This window comes from Ranitomeya variabilis, chromosome 1, assembly GCF_051348905.1.
Source record: "Ranitomeya variabilis isolate aRanVar5 chromosome 1, aRanVar5.hap1, whole genome shotgun sequence".
Taxonomy (NCBI): Eukaryota; Metazoa; Chordata; class Amphibia; order Anura; family Dendrobatidae; genus Ranitomeya; species Ranitomeya variabilis.
In genome coordinates, this window is record NC_135232.1 from 877744605 (window position 1) to 877762190 (window position 17586).

At 44.5% G+C, this 17586-nt stretch overlaps 1 protein-coding gene across 3 annotated transcripts in view; it reads right to left on the reverse strand.

Moving 5' to 3' along the window:
- Positions 1-17586, reverse strand: part of PPP3CA (protein phosphatase 3 catalytic subunit alpha) — a 362283-nt gene that overhangs the window by 100124 nt on the left and 244573 nt on the right. For all 3 annotated transcript variants that reach the window (XM_077277903.1, XM_077277913.1, XM_077277922.1), the window contains exon 3: positions 1186-1310. In XM_077277903.1, the coding sequence (XP_077134018.1) occupies positions 1186-1310 (125 nt within the window). The remainder of the gene's footprint in view (positions 1-1185; positions 1311-17586) is intronic.

Consider the following 17586-nt stretch of genomic DNA (forward strand, 5'->3'; position numbering starts at 1 on the left):
ACATGCATGATTTTTAATACTCGGTTATAATACATAACCAGTTTTAATGCTCAGTTTTTATGCTCTATTTATTTTTAAAACAATTTTACGATCATGATTATTTTATTTTTTTTAATTTTTTATTACAAAGATAAAAAAAACCTTCTAAAATTTTGCAAATGTTATACTAAGTCTAATTTATGACTCGTGTTTCCTCATGGTAGCCACCTGGAAATAGACTGAATGGGACTCATTAAGCTATGCAGGAGGGCATTTCTGGGCATGCTTTGATCTGCGAACAGGTCATTGTAATGCAAGGGAGAAGAGTTGTATGTAGAAATGTTACATTTCATTGTAATGTCTACAAAGATTAATGAAAAATCACCTGTAAAGAACAAGAAATATCTAGTCTAGTATTCGTTTTAGTGGCGTGTGTGAAAATTGCAACTTTTTTTAAAATCTAGAACGGTATGGATACATGAAAAAAACAACAATTATGTGAAATATGCTGGTACAAAAATCATAGTAAAAAACAACACATCGACCCGTGGAAAGCAGAGATGTGCTGCATATAACATGGTACTTTATGCACACAAAGTAATGGTATTACCAAGGATTGTGTCGGCGTAAAATGCCAATAAACGACTGCCAATTGGCTTTTAAGTAGCGGCAATAGTTTAGCAGCCTGGATAAGTCAGTCTGACGGGGCCATAAAAAGGTTATTTGTAACTTTTTTGCTTCTGTGTAGTGCTGTATGTTTTATAGATTCTGTTATTTGTAGGAGTACAGCCGTGACTATATCTCACATTTCACAGGGGAGCATTGCAAACCCCATAAGTCTTCCAAGGCCCATTTGGAACTGCACACAAAGAGGAACTTTACTTTTGGAACCTCGGTCAACGGCCTCTCATCCATTTAATCAGTTTTCCTGCTTATGTATGGTTCTAGTTTAGCTGTGTATCATAAATCTTGCAGTCGGCATTGACTTTTAGGATTGCTACTTCCAGCAGGTGGCACTACAGTCCCTGCTCACTCCTGTGACCGGCTATTTGCAGGTATCCCACATTGACACATGGAGACACTAACTGATATGATGTAACTGGATGCATATCCACAAGGGGCAAAGACATGCAGAATTTAGCTATATCTGACATGTTCGTCACAAGTTGTTCAAATTCCATTCATTAAGAAGGAAATTGTATTTACTTCAATGCTAAAGTATCCTCTGTCAACGTAGTCTCCCAAGAAGAGGTAACGTGTGTTGGCAGGTGATCCCCCGACTTCAAAGAGCTTCATCAGATCAAAGAACTGTCCGTGGATATCCCCACAAACTGCAGGAAAAATAAATATGTCATTATTTGATTATTGTACAAGCTTTGACATACCTGAAATACAAATCAATCCCATGTAGGTAATGTATGTACAATAATAACAATAATCTTTACTGTATTTTTCAGACCATAAGACGCACTACAAATTTTCAGAAGGAAAACACAGAAAAAATTGTGTGAGACAAATGGGGGTCTGTCTTACAGTCCGAATTCAGCTTACCGGGGGGATATCGGCAGCACTGGTGGAGCAGGGTCACAGGAGGTGTTCGGTGGTCCGGCGACAATCTGCCTCCCATCCCAGGCTGCTGTGGCAGGTTTGGCGGTGTCCAGTGGTGCGGGGGTTCAGCCAACATTTTATGAAAGACCAAAGCCCCCTCACATCCATTGCTGCAATGTGGTGGCATTTGGGAAAATGGCCGCCGGAGGAGGAGCATGTGCAGATTGATGTCTCCGCACCGAGATCTCATTGCCGAGAACTCAATCTGTGCATATGCCGCCTCCGGTAGCAATTTTCCAGGAGGCCACCGATTTGAAGCAATGGAATTGCACTGCCGAATACTGCCACACCAGCGTGATGTAGGAGTCAGATCATCACACTGCAGCGTCAGACCACTGAACACCCCTTCTTCCCAGCCCAGGGCTGGCAGAATCGCCCGATTCCTTCTACCGCCACATTCCTGATAAGTACATTAAGACTATAAGATGCACCCCCATTTTCCCAAAAATATTTTTTGGAAAAAAGAGCGTCTTATAGTCCGAAAAATAGATAGATAGATAGATAGTTAGTTTAGATTCCAGTTATCTATCTATCTATCTATCTATCTATCTATCTATCTATCTATCTATCTATCTATCTATCTCTCTCTCCATCTAACCTTCACTATTTATCTATCAGTCTTTATCCAATATTTAGCTATGTAATATCTTTCTACTTAATATCGATCTCATATCTCAGAGACCAGAGACCATGACTGGAAATTTACAACATTCGAATTTCTACTTTTTTTAACCAATCTTCCTTCTTAACCGCATTAACCAGATTAGATCATCAACAAAGGAAGGTAAGTGAAAGAAGCTTTCAGTGTTTTGATAGCAGCTACCCCAAGTGACTCCTGAAAACAATTAGTGCATGCAGACAAAAAATCCAAGCGCAATGCAATAAACTGCCTTCTGTGATTTAAAAGCCCTTAAAAAGCCACAGGGAATATTAGGCAGAACAGCAGCAGCAGAAATGTGCACATTTACTGTGCTTTCAACAAACCATCTCATGTTTAATACACAACTGCCTTCTTTAGTGAGGACTGCCATGACCCCTTCTGTCGCACAGCTAGGGCTTCGCTCTGCAGTCTCTCAGGTTCCAATTGACATAACAAATTATATCCTTCTATTCACTGAATATAATAATAATGTAGGGTTATTATCAAGAGATTGTTCATAAAGCAACTCATGGATGACACATACTTCACCTGTATATTCAGGACTTAAAAGTGCTTAAAAAAGTGAATCTACCCTCTAAGAGTAGGGTCACACAACCATTTTCTCTCCATCCAAGAGAAAAGGTCCAATAATTCTGATAAAAGTTTGATCAGAGTGGGATCAGTTTTCTCAGAAAAAAAAAAAGTTTCTCCACTTTCTCTATTGTGTCAGTCCGTGAACATCAGACTGCACTTAGATGTCATCCAAATGCGGTCCGATGTTTTCCAATGCATTGCTGATTTTGATCTGACATTCAGTACAAAATCGGATATGTCATCAATTTTTTTTTCTTTGGATAACTCGGGCTGAGGGAAAAAAATGGACAAGTCCACAGTCCTATAGAATAACATGGGTTCAGTGCTAAAGGTGAAAACCAGAGAGCGCTCGTCTGATATAATTGGTTGCGTGCAGGAGCTCTTAGGCCGTGGCCTCAAGTCGCTCCAAAGCAAAGTGTGTATACATGGAGTCCCAGGAAGGATCCATGTTTGTTCATTACACACTCTTCTTGCATACAACAACCAATATTTCAGGTACGGTATATCATGAAAAATGACAAGGCGGTGTCTGCAGCTGCAGGTAAAATAAATGACCTGTCTTCCATTAAGTGTACTAGATCATTGCTGCTTGTCAGAAGAGCTCAAAACAAACCTTTTTTTTTTCTGCTGACAGCCTTTGCTGGCTATTAATTATAGGGGGACCATAAGTCATTTCTTTGGGGGGCGTCCCTCATTTTAATTAACAATAAAGACTAAGTATACAGCTGTGAACTGATAATAATATGGGAAGCACCAGGGTATTATCCCCTTCCCAAGCTATAAACATCTGTATCAGCTGTCTGCTTTCCTTCTGCTGGTTAATAAAATTTTGAGGGATCCCACACCATTTTTTCAGAAAATAATTTATTCAGTAATAAAATACATGTACAATAAACTACACAAGCACTGTATTAATTACATATGTCACTGACATCTTGATATCTATCTATTCTACGAGAATATACCTATTCGATCTATTTTATTCTGTCAGGTCACGCTGTAATTTTACTGTACGCAGCAGATTAAATGTCGGGCTTTCAAGGACATGGGTGTGTAAAAATCAAACAGACTCGTATGGCCAGATTTTTTTATCGCACCCATTGATTTGCATTGGCGAGTTTCAGCCGAGAAAGGCGGACAGTCGCAGCATGCTGCGAATTCAGCTGAGAAAGAAAATTGCAGATGAGGAGGGGATCATAGAGTAACATTGGACAGAGTGCAATCCGTTTTTTTTACCGTACTGCACTCATCCATTTTCCTCGCAAATGAGAATGAGCCCTAAAAATATATTTTTATATGCCCCAAACTTTGTGCTGATTATTTCTTTATATAAGTTGATAGTTTTTAGAGGTCAGTCTTCCTAATACAAAGAGCAGCATTCCCTGCATAGACTTTGCCCCAAGTTCATAATTCTATTGTTGCCTTTTTTGAAGTCTATTTTATATGTGCTCATCTCCTGTTGTTTTTTTTTTCTCTTTGTGGGCTGAGTATAGGGATTCCAGATGTTTTCGACTGATTTATCTATGGCAACTTTTTAAAAAGTACCAGTTATTATTTAGATCCACCATTAGGATACTGGTAATACTTCTAGTTATGACTTTCTTGTGTATGTATCTCCCCTGAAGAACAAGAGAGGGAGAAACACGTCAATGTGTCAAGATGCACAAAGTTATTACAGGGTTAGTTATATTTGTATGTTTGACCTCAATAGAGGTTAATTGTATGTCTTTTTGCCTTTTATATTGGTAATATTTTAATATTTTGTATATTTTAATACATATTCATTAAAAGTGATATTTTAGTAAGTCTCACTATAGTGCTGATTTTGATTTAGATTTGCGAGTAGGGAGTCATAAGTGATTACTGGGCATCTTCCCTTGAATCATTATTTTGCTGTATTATATGAAAGCTTCAAACAGAGGCTGGACAGACATCTGTCTGAGATGGCTTAGCGAATCTAGCATTGAGCAGGGGGTTGGACACGATGACCCAGGAGGTCCTTTTTAATTCTAACATTCTATGAAATATCTTTTTACAAAGTTGTCAAATTTGCCTCAACTCTAGTTCAGTCCCCCCTGGTGCATTTTAGCCTGGAAGTAAATAAACAAAAGACATATAGGGATTACAGTGGGGAAATTTCAAGTAAAGCAAAATTACAAAAGTGGTTAGGGTTTGAAAAGCAGATATTTATATAGGAGATTTTATGCATTGGGCAACTGTTTTAACCCCTGTACCCCCAAGGGTGGTTTGCACGTTAATGACTGGGACAATTTTAACAATTCTGACCACTGTGCCTTTATGTGATTATAACTCTGGAACGCTTAAACAGATCCCGGGGATTCTGACATTGTTTTCTCGTGACATATTGGGCTTCATGATAGTGGTAACATTTCTTTGATATTACTTGCGTTTATTTGTGAAAAAATGGAAATTTGGCGAAAATTTAGCAATTTTCCAACTTTGAATTTTCATGCCCTTAAATCAGAGATATGTCACACAAAATACTTAATAAGTAACATTTCCCACATGTCTACTTTACATCAGCACAATTTTGGAACCAACATTTTTTTTTTTGTTAGGGAGTTATAAGGGTTAAAATTTGACTAATGATTTCTAATTTTTACACCATTTTCTTAGGGACCACATCACATTTGAAGTCACTTTGAGGGGTTTATATGATAGAAAATAACCCCAAAAATGAACATTTAACTTTTTTTCACAAAAAAATTAATTCAGATCCAATTTGCTTTGTTTTACCAAGGGTAATAGGAGAAATTGGACCCTAAAAGTTGTTGTACAATTTGTCCTGAGTACGCCGATATCCTATACGTGGGGGTAAACCACTGTTTGGGCGCATGGCAGAGCTCGGAAAAGGAAGGAGCACCATTAGACTTTTCAATGCGAAATTGGCTGGAACTGAGATCGGACGCCATGTCGCCTTTGGAGAGTCCCTGATGTGCCTAAACAGTGGAAACTCCCCACAAGTGACACCATTTTGGAAAGTAGACAACATTGCGTTGTTCTGAGGGTCTCAGGGAAGCACGCAGGGAGCCCCCTCCCTGCGCGATGCTTCCCTATGCCACTGGAACACTGCGATAATGTTTGATCGCAGTGTTCCGGGGGTTAATGTGCCGGATGTCAGCTGTGATAATCAGCTGACACACGGCCGCGATCGGCTGCGCACCCCCCACCTGTGAGCGCGGCTGATCGGTGATGACGTACTATCCTGTCGATGGTCATACGGGCCCGGGTCACCTCGACGGGATAGTACGTCAGATGTTAGAAAGGGGTTAAAGAGCTAACTCACAACAACAACTCCTATCCAAATGACCTATTAAGGTATATAGATCCCATATAGCAAACGTCCCACTATGTTGCAGCAGGTCTTGTTTTGGCATACCAGAATGTCCTTGCTTCACATGAACCACTGCAGACGAAACGTAAGCTTAGATGTAGTTTATCACAGGGCAAGGCAAGCAGATACTATGGTGATACGATTAATGATGTGGCTGCCTCGTCTAAAAAAAAACTTTAAAAAAAAAGTTTTGTTTTAGTGGGAAGACACCTTTAAATATAAAGAAACAAGAATTGTTAAAATGGCACATATACAAATAAATATTTTAGTATGAAATCTGTTACACAGTAATTCAAGACTATGTTACCAGAGGTGCTAAGGTAATAAGAAGCTGCTCACACTGCTTTCCACGCTGTCTTAACCCCTTAGTGACAGAGCCAATTTGGTACTTAATGACCGAGCCAATTTTTACAATTCTGACCAGTGTCACTTTATGAGGTTATAACTCTGGAACGCTTAATCGGATCCCGCTGATTCTGAGATTGTTTTTTCGTGACATGTTGTACTTCAAGTTAGTGGTAACATTTCTTTGATATTACTTGCGATTATTTATGAAAAAAATGGAAATATGGCGAAAATTTTTAAAATTTTGCAATTTTCAAACTTTGTATTTTTACGCCCTTAAATCAGAGAGATATGTCACAAAAAAATAGTTAATAAATAACATTTCTCACATGTCTACTTTACATCAGCACAATTTTGGAAACAATTTTTTTTTTGTTAGGGAGTTATAAGGGTTAAAAGTTGACCAGCAATTTCTCATTTTTACAACACCATGTTTTTTTTAGGGACCACATCACCTTTGAAGTGATTTTGAGGGGTCTATATGATAGAAAATAACCAAGTGTGACACCATTCTAAAAACTGCACCCCTCAAGCTGCTCAAAACCACATTCAAGAAGTTTATTAACCCTTTACGTACTTCACAGGAACTAAAACAATGTGGAAGAAAAAAATGAACATTTAACTTTTTTTTGCAAACATTTTACTTCAGAACCATTTTTTTAAATTTTCACAAGTGTAAAAACAGAAATTTAACCACAAATTTTGTTGTGCAATTTTTCCTGAGTACGCCGATACCCCATATGTGGAGGTAAACCACTGTTTGGGCGCACCGCAGAGCTTGGAAGTGAAGGAGCACCGTTTGACTGTTTCAATGCAGAATTGGCTGGAATTGAGATCGGACGCCATGTCGCGTTTGGAGAGCCCCTAATGTGCCTAAACAGTGGAAACCCCCCACAAGTGACACCATTTTGGAAACTAGACCCCCCAAGGAACTTATCTAGATGTGTGGTGAGCACTTTGAACCCCCAAGTGCTTCACAGAAGTTTATAACGTAGAGCCGTGAAAATAAAAAATCGCATTTGTTTTCACAAAAATGATTTTTTCGCCCACAAATTCTTATTTTCACAAGGGTAACAGGAGAAATTAGACCACAAAAGTTGTTGTGCAATTTCTCCTGAGTACGTCGATACCCCATATGTGGAGGTAAACCACTGTTTGGGCGCACCGCAGAGCTTGGAAGTGAAGGAGCACCGTTTGACTTTTTCAATGCAGAATTGGCTGGAATTGAGATCGGATGCCATGTCGCGTTTGGAGAGTCCCTGATGTGCCTAAACAGTGGAAACCCCCCACAAGTGATACCATTTTGGAAACTAGACCCCTTAAGGAACTTATCTAGATGTGTGGTGAGCACTTTGAACCCCCAAGTGCTTCACAGAAGTTTATAACGTAGAGCCGTGAAAATAAAAAATCTCATTTTTTCTACAAAAATGATATTTTTGCCCCCAAATTTTTATTTTCACAAGGGTAACAGGAGAAATTAGACCACAAAAGTTGTTGTGCAATTTCTCCTGAGTACGTCGATACCCCATATATGGGGGTAAACCACTGTTTGGGCGCACCGCAGAGCTTGGAAGAGAAGGAGTGTCGTTTTACTTTTTCAATGTAGAATTGGCTGGAATTGAGATCGGACGCCATGTCACGTTTGGAGAGCCGCTGATGTGCCTAAACAGTGGAGACCACCCACATATGACACCATTTTGGAAACTAGACCCCTTACGGAACTTATCTAGATGTGTGGTGAGCACTTTAAACCCCCAGGTGCTTCACAGAAGTTTATAACGTAGAGCCGTGAAAATAAAAAAATCGCATTTTTTCTACAAAAATAATCTTTTTGCCTCCAAATTTTTATTTTACCAAGGGTAACAGGAGAAAATGGACACCAGAAGTTGTTGTACAATTTGTCTTGAGTACGTCGACACCCCATATGTGGGGGTAAACCACTGTTTGGGCGCATGGCTGAGCTCGGAAGCAAAGGAGCGCCATTTGACTTTTCAATGCAAAATTGACTGGAATTGAGATCGGACGCCATGTCGCGTTTGGAGAGCCCCTGATGTGCCTAAACAGTAGAAACCCCCCAAAAGTGACCCCATTTTGGAAACTAGACCCCCCAAGGAACTTATCTAGATGTGTAGTGAGAACTTTGAATGCCCAAGTGCATCACAGAAGTTTATAATGCAGAGTCGTGAAAATAAAAAATATATATTTTTTAACAATAAAGATTTTTTAGCCCCCAAGTTTTTATTTTCACAAGGGTAACAAGAGAAATTGGACCCCAAAATTTGTTGTCCAATTTGTCCTGAGTATGCTGGTACCCCATATGTGGGGGTAAACCACTGTTTGGGCGCACGGCAGAGCTCGGAAGGGAAGGAGCGCCATTTTGGAATGCAGACTTTGATAGAATTGTCTGCGGGCGTTATGTTGCGTTTGCAGACCCCTAATGTACCTAAACAGTAGAAACCCCCAACAAGTGACCCCATTTTGGAAAATAGACCCCCCACGGAACTTATCTAGATATGTGGTGAGAACTTTGAATGCCCAAGTGCATCACAGAAGTTTATAATGCAGAGTCGTGAAAATAAAAAATATATATTTTTTAACAATAAAGATTTTTTAGCCCCCAAGTTTTTATTTTCACAAGGGTAACAAGAGAAATTGGACCCCAAAATTTGTTGTCCAATTTGTCCTGAGTATTCTGGCACCCCATATGTGGGGGTAAACCACTGTTTTGGCACACGGCAGAGCTCGGAAGAGAAGGAGCGCCATTTTGGAATTCAGACTTTGATAGAATTGTCTGTGGGTGTTATGTTGCGTTTGCAGAGCCCCTGATGTACCTAAACAGTAGAAACCCCCACAAGTGACCACATTTTGGAAACTAGACCCCCTAAGGAACTTATCTAGATATGTATTGAGAACTTTGAAAGCTCAAGTGCTTCACAGAAGTTTATAATGCAGAGTAGTGAAAATAAAAAAATATTTTTTTTTCCAACAAAAAAGATTTTTAGCCCCCAAGTTTTTATTTTCACAAGGGTAACAGGAGAAATTGGACCCCAAAAGTTGTTGTCCAATTTATCCCGAGTACACTGATGCCCCATATGTGGGGGTAAACCACTGTTTGGGCGCACGGCAGAGCTCAGAAGGGAGGGAGTACCATTTGACTTTTTTAGCGCAAAATTGGCTGTCGTGTTTGGAGACCCCCTGATGTACCTAAACAGTGGAAACCCCCAAATTATAACTCCAACCCTAACTCCAACACACCCCTAACCCTAATCTCAACCCGATCCATAATCCTAATCACAACCCTAACGATAATCACAACCCTAACCCCAAAACAGCCCTAATCTCAACCCTAACCATAACCCTAATCAAAACCCTAAATCCAACACACCCCTAACCCTAATCCCAACCCTAATCCTAATCCCAACCCTAATCCCAAACGTAACACTAATCCCAACCCTAATCCAAACCCTAACCCTAATCCCAACTCTAACCCTAACTTTAGCCCCAACCCTAACCCTAACTTTAGCCCCAACCCTAACCCTAACTTTAGCCCCCGTCGTCACAAAAAAAGTTCAATGTAACCTTTTTTTTGTACGTCGCGTCCGCCATTTCCGCGCATGCGTGGCCGTAACTCTGCCCCCTCCTCCCCAGGACATAGACTGGGCAGCGGATGAGTTGAAAAACTGCATCCGCTGCCCACGTTGTGCACAATTTTCACAACGTGCTTCGGTACGTCGGGCCGACGCATTGCGACCGCCCCGTACCGACGCAAGTGTGAAAGAAGCCTAAGGCTACTTTCACACTAGCGTCGTACTCAGCCCATCGCAGTGTGTCGGGCCGATGTACCGACGCTAGCGTTGTAAGCGCCGCACAACGGGTGCAGCGGATGCTGTTTTTTCAACGCATCCGCTGCCCCATTGTGAGGTGCGGGGAGGCGGGGGCGGAGTTCCGGCCACGCATGCGCGGTCGGAAATGGCGGACACGTCGCACAAAAAAGTTACATGTAGCTTTTTTTGTGCCGACGGTCCGCCAAAGCACGACGCATCTGTCGCACGACGGATGCGACATGTGGCAATCCGTCGCAATGCGTCGCTAATGCAAGCCAATGGAGAAAAAACGCATCCTGCAAGCACTTTTGCAGGATGCGTTTTTTCTCCAACGACGCATTGCGACGGAAGCCAAAAAACGCTAGTGTGAAAGTAGCCTAACCCTAACCCTAGCCCTAACCCTAAATTTAGCCCCAACTCTAACCCTAACCCTAACCCTAACTCCAACCCTAACCCTAATTTTAGCCCCAACTCGTCTTCTCCTGCCGGCCGGCAGATGGCAGCAGATGGCGCCCGCACTGCGCATGTGCCCGCCATGATGGAAAAGCCGGCTGGCAGGAGAAGACAGAAGAGGACCCAGGGACACCGGGTGAGTATGTTAGGGTCCCCGAATCCCCCTATTTCTCTGTCCTCTGATGTGCGATCACATCAGAGGACAGAGAATTACAGATCGCTTTTTTTTTTTTTTGCGGTCGCTGGTAAACTGTTAATTACCGGCGATCGCAAAACAGGGGTCGGTGCAAACCGACCCCGATCATGTTCTTTGGGGTCTCGGCTACCCCCGGCAGCCGAGACCCCAAAGATCTTCCGGGTGCCGGGCGCACTGCGCGTGCGCCCGCCATTTTTTCCCGGAAAAAAGATGGCGGCGCCCATCGAGAGCCACGAGGAGCACCGGGGGGAGGTAGGTAAGTATCGGGGGGCTATTGGGGGCCATCGGGGACCACATTTCTCTGTCCTCCGATGTGCGATCACATCGGAGGACAGAGAAATTAAACGGCAAATCGCGTTTTTTTTTTTTTTGTTGCGACCGCCGGTAAACGGTTAATTACCGGCGATCGCAACTCGGGGGTCGGTAAAAACCCCCCGAATCATGTTCTCTGGGGTCTCAGCTACCCTTGGCAACCGAGACCCCAGAGAAAATCCGACTCTGGGGGGCGCTATTCACTTTTTCCACAGCGCCGTTAATTAACGGCGCTGTGGTTTAAGTACCCTTAGCGGCCGCCGTTAAAAGGCGTATCGGCGGTCGTTAAGGGGTTAATGATGTAATACTGGAGATACCAAGTGTGGGGCGGTAAGAAGAGGCTGCTCACAATGCTGTCCACCCTATCTGATCTAATAGTGGAGATACCAGTGGTGCTGAGGTATGAAGAAGCTGCTCACACTGCTGTCCACGCTGTCTTACTGATATAATACTGGAGATACCAGTGGTGTTGAGGCATGAAGAAGCTGCTCACACTGCTGTCCCTGTCTTAATGATGTAATATTGGAGATACCAAGTGTGGGGCGGTAAGAAGAGGCTGCTCACACTGCTATCCACCCTATCTGATCTAATTGTGGAGATACCAGTGGTGCTGAGGTATGAAGAAGCTGCTCACACTGCTGTCCACGTTGTCTTACTAATATAATATTGGAGATACCAAGGGTGCTGAGGTAGGATGAGGCTGCTTACACTGCTGTCCATCCTGTCTTCCTGATCTAAAGCTGGAGATAATAGAAGTGCTGAGTTAAGATGAGCCGCTCACAATCCTGTACACCTTGTCTTTTTGATCTAATACTAGGGATAAAAGGGTTGGTGATGTAAGAAGAGACAATTCATACTGTTATCCCCCTGTTATTTTGATCTAATGCTGCAAATATCAGGGATGCTGCAGTACCAGACTGCTCACATGGTTGTCTAAGGCCTCTTTCACACTTCCGTTTTTTACAATCAGTCACAATCCGTCAAAATGTTGAAAAGAAGGATCCTGTGCAGATTGTAAAAAACTGATGCACTGGATCCGTTTTTTTGACGGATTCCTCGAGGCAGTTGTTGCCAGAAATTAAGGCTATGTGCCAGTAGCGTAGCTACTGGGGGGGCAGAGGGGGACATCGCCCCAGGCCCTGTCACATGAAGGGGCCCACCGGGAGCCAGGGCCACTTCTGTGACGAGGCAGAACACCGCATAGGAGCAGAGCAGTATAATGTCTGCTCCTATCTGACAAGCTGCAAGCTGGCTATTAGCACAGTGGCCGGCTGCAGAGTCTCCCCCCTGCAGTGAATGGTTTCGCCCGTCTGACCTGATCATGAAGCTTTTCCCCGGCTGCAGTTTTCTTCACTCTGTGCACGCTGGGATTAGCTCAGGCACGCTGGGTCCTAGTGCCCACACCTTACATTTCACTTACACTTCCTGGTCCTGCCTGCAGTGCAAACTTCATCAGTAAGTGGGGATGGGACTTATTAGGTTTATTAAATTCAGGTATGTCAGTGTGAGACCTTTGGGGTATTGTGGGGGCTGAAAGTTAGCGAGGAGGGACAGGGTACTGAGGGGTAAATGTGAGACCATGGGGGTATTGTGGGGGAGGGGAGACAGGACACTGGGGGGTGAATGTAAGACCATTTGGGTGTTGTGAGGGGAGAAGGTGGGTGAGGTGGGACAGGGCACTGAGGGGATGTGAGCTAATTGGGGTATTGGATACTGAAGTGGGGGAGGGGAGACAGGGCACTGGGGGGTAAATGTGAGACCATGGGGGTGTGGGGGCTGAAGGTGGGTGAGGTGGGACGGGGCACCGAGGGGTGGCTGTGAGACGATGGGGGTATTGGGGCTGAAGTGGGGGAGGGGGACATGTCACTGGGGGCTGAATATTATAATGTTAAGTTATGATATTATATGTACTCCATCACATGTAATATTTGCTGTCTGGGGAGGCTGGAGGGGGGGTAGGGGGCTTTTGATACGTACCACCTGGGTCTTTATGAGTATTAGTATAAGGAGCCGGCATACAGTAACCAAGAGCTGCACCACATTTACAGCACCACTCCAGCATTTTTTTTTATTTAATTGCTGGACCGGTGCTGGAAATCCACGTCCCCTGCCCCCTGTCTGATATTCATCTTCCGGCGTTTTCATCTGTTTTAGGGCTCATTTCCACTTGCAAGAGAAAAAACGGTCCGTAATCTGGACCGAAAAAACGGATTTAGTGTATGCGATTGTCATGCGAGTGTTATGCGATTTTTAATCGCACCATCCGTTTTACATCCGTATGACATCCGTATGCAATCCGTTTTTTTTCTCTGCAACTATTTTTATACAGTCATTTACAGGATCATTTACAGTGTTCTATGCCACAGAATGGTAAGGTATACGTAAAAAGCGGACGGAATACGGATGGTCCGTATTCCATGCGTTTTTTTTCTCGCACCCATTGACTTGCATTGGCGAGTCTCGTCCGAGACTTGCAGCAAATCGCAGCATGCTGCGATTTTTTTCTCAGTCCGATTTCGGCTGAGAAAAAAAATCGCAAATGAAAAGACACCTATTGACTAACATTGGTCCGAGTGCAATCCGATTTTTTATCGGATTGCACTCGTCCGTTTTCCTCGCAAGTGGAAATGAGCCTTTAGTCTCCGCTCGGCTCCGTCTCCTGCAGTTTGTGACCTGTCCGCGGCTCCAGTGTTTCATGGAGCAGCGCAGAGGTCACTAATCAATGTGAGTCTGTGGGAGCCTTGTTCTGGCCTCTTTCTCACTCTCAGGCTATGTGCACACGGTGCGGATTATCGGCTGCGGATTCGCGGCTGCGGATTTACAGCAGTTTTCCATCTGGTTTACAGTGCCATGTAAACCTATGGAAAACCAAGTCCGCAGTGCCCATGGTGCGGAAAATACCGCACAAACGCTGCATTTTATTTTCTGCAGCATGTCAATTCTATTTGCGGATTCCGCAGCGTTTTACACCTGCTCCTGTATAGGATTCTGCAGGTGAAATCTGCACAAAAAACACAGGAAATCCGCACAAATCCGCAACGTGTGCACATAGCCTCATAGTCTTACATTGAGCGCTTGTGACATAGCTTCTAACTTCTTGCCAGTCAGAAGCTGCGCTCACAAGTTTGAGCAGCGGCACTGCAGCAGTGCCACAAAATAGTGAATACGCCGGAGGAGGAGTAAATGACCGGGGCATCCAAATCATGACAGGGAGCTGTGAGTCCATCATACTGTGTATAAGGGAGCTGCGGGCCCATCATACTGTGTATACGGGAGCTGTGGGTCCATCATACTGTGTATACGGGAGCTGCGGGCCCATCATACTGTGTATAAGGGAGCTGTGGGTCCATCATACTGTGTATAAGGGAGCTGCGGGTCCATCATACTGTGTATACGGGAGCTGGGGGTCCATCATACTGTGTATAAGGGAGCTGCGGGTCCATCATACTGTGTATACGGGAGCTGGGGGTCCATCATAATGTGTATACGGGAGCTGCGGGCCCATCATACTGTGTATAAGGAAGCTGGGGGTCCATCATACTGTGTATAAGGGAGCTGCGAGCTCATCATACTGTGTATAAGGGAGCTGCGGGCCCATCATACTGTGTATAAGGGAGCTGCGGGCCGATCATACTGTGTATAAGGAAGCTGTGAGTCCATCATACTGTGTATACGGGAGCTGCGGGCCCATCATACTGTGTATAAGGGAGCTGGGGGTCCATCATACTGTGTATACGGGAGCTGCGGGCCCATCATACTGTGTATTAGGGAGCTGCGGGCCCATCATACTGTGTATAAGGGAGCTGCGGGCCCATCATACTGTGTATTAGGGAGCTGCGGGCCCATCATACTGTGTATAAGGGAGCTGCGGGCCCATCATACTGTGTATTAGGGAGCTGCGGGCCCATCATACTGTGTATAAGGGAGCTGCGGGCTCATCATACTGTATACGGGAGCTGCAGGCCCATCATACTGTGTATAAGGAAGCTGTGGCCCATCATACTGTGTACAGGGGAACTGTGGGGGACATCATACTGTTTGACGGGAGCTGCCGGCCCATCATACTGTTTGTACGGGAGCTGCAGGTCCATCAGACAGTGTATAAGGGATCTGTGGGCCCATCACACTGCGTATAAGGGAGCTGCGGGCCCATCACACTGTGTATAAGGGAGCTGCGGGCCCATCACACTGTGTATAAGGGAGCTGCGGGCCAATCATACTGTGTATACGGGAGCTGCGGGTCCATCATACTATGTATAAGGAAGCTGCGGGCCCATCATGTGATAAGGGAGCTGCGGGCTCATCATACTGTGTATAAGAGAGCTGCGGGCCCATCATACTGTGTATAAGGAAGCTGGGGGCTCATCATACTGTGATAAGGGAGCTGCGGGCCCATCATACTGTGTATAAGGGAGCTGGGGGCCCATCATACTGTGTATAAGGAAGCTGGGGGCTCATACTTTGATAAGGGAGCTGCGGGCCCATCAAACTGTGTATAAGGGAGCTGCGAGTCCATCATGCTGTGTTTAAGGAAGCTGTGCACACATCATACTGTTTATAAGAGAGCTGCGGGCCCATCATACTGTGTATAAGGAAGCTGGGGGCTCATCATACTGTGATAAGGGAGCTGCGGGCCCATCATACTGTGTATAAGGGAGCTGCGGGCCCATCATACTGTGTATAAGGGAGCTGCGGGACCATCATACTGTGTATAAGGGAGCTGCGGGCCCATCATACTGTGTATAAGGGAGCTGCGGGACCATCATACTGTGTATAAGGGAGCTGCGAGTCCATCATACTGTGTATAAGGAAGCTGTGCACACATCATACTGTGTATATGGGAGCTGTGGGTCCATCATACTGTGTATAAGGGAGCTACGAGCCCATCATACTGTGTATAAGGGAGCTGCGAGCCCATCATACTGTGTATAAGGGAGCTGCGAGCCCATCATACTGTGTATAAGGGAGCTGCGAGCCCATCATACTGTGTATAAGGGAGCTGCGAGCCCATCGTACTGTGTATAAGGGAGCTGCGAGCCCATCATACTGTGTATAAGGAAGCTGTGGGCCCATCATACTGTGTACAGGAGAACTGTGGGGGACATCAAATGACCGGGGCATCCAAATCATGACAGGGAGCTGCGAGCCCATCATACTGTGTATAAGGGAGCTGCTGGCCCATCATACTGTGTACAATGGAACTGTGAGAGACATCATACTGTTTGACGGGAGCTGCAGGCCCATCATACTGTGTATAAGGAAGCTGTGGGCCCATCATACTGTGTACAGGGGAACTGTGGGGGACATCAAATGACCGGGGCATCCAAATCATGACAGGGAGCTGCGAGCCCATCATACTGTGTATAAGGGAGCTGCGAGCCCATCATACTGTGTATAAGGAAGCTGTGGGCCCATCATACCGTGTATAAGGGAGCTGCCGGCCCATTATACTGTGTATAGGAAACTGTGAAGGCATATTGTGCATATGGGAGCTGTTGGTCCATTACACCGTATATAGGGGAGCTCTGAGGGGCATTATACTTTCTATAGTGGAGTTCTGTCAGCATTATACTGTGTATAGGGGATCATTGGGCTCATACTATCTATAGGGGAGCAGTGGGATCATACTGTGTATAGGGGAGCTGTGGGGGCCTTAGACTGTGTATAGGGAAGCTTTAAGCTCAAGAAAAAAAAAACATAAGAGGTTAGGGTTAGGACCAGCAATTTGTGAGGACCCTTGACGCGGGTTGCCGGCTTAAGTATTGTGGCCATAATACCAACTAATACCTTACATACATTGTTATGTTTTTGGACACGTCATTTTTTCAGGGTGCAGCTGGGCCCTAGATGGCTCTGTATACTGTGGCCTCTGTTCACACAGGATGCATGATAGCAATGGCTGGCCCGCTATATGGCGTTACTAATAGGCCTGAGCCATATGCTTTGTATTTCTGTGTGAACATGCCACATACAGATCATTTTTGCGCAGGTGTGCCAGGTGCCCAAATCCTGATTGTAGGCTGGCTTGCAGTATTGGTATTATTGCACCTGTGCATTTGTCATCCACCATCTTAACTTGGGTCCGCTGCACTTTGGTTAGTGTAATTGGTTGGAGGCCTCAGACAGGTAAGCATCTCTGCCTGTGTAATGGTTTTTTGTGTTGTTGTGTTAAGCTTTAAGCTCACCATACTGTGTATAATGGAGCAGTACATGGGGGAACTTAGGGTACATTATTAAATGTTAAGTGGGCACTTAAGCATTATTGTTATAGGGGCACTCA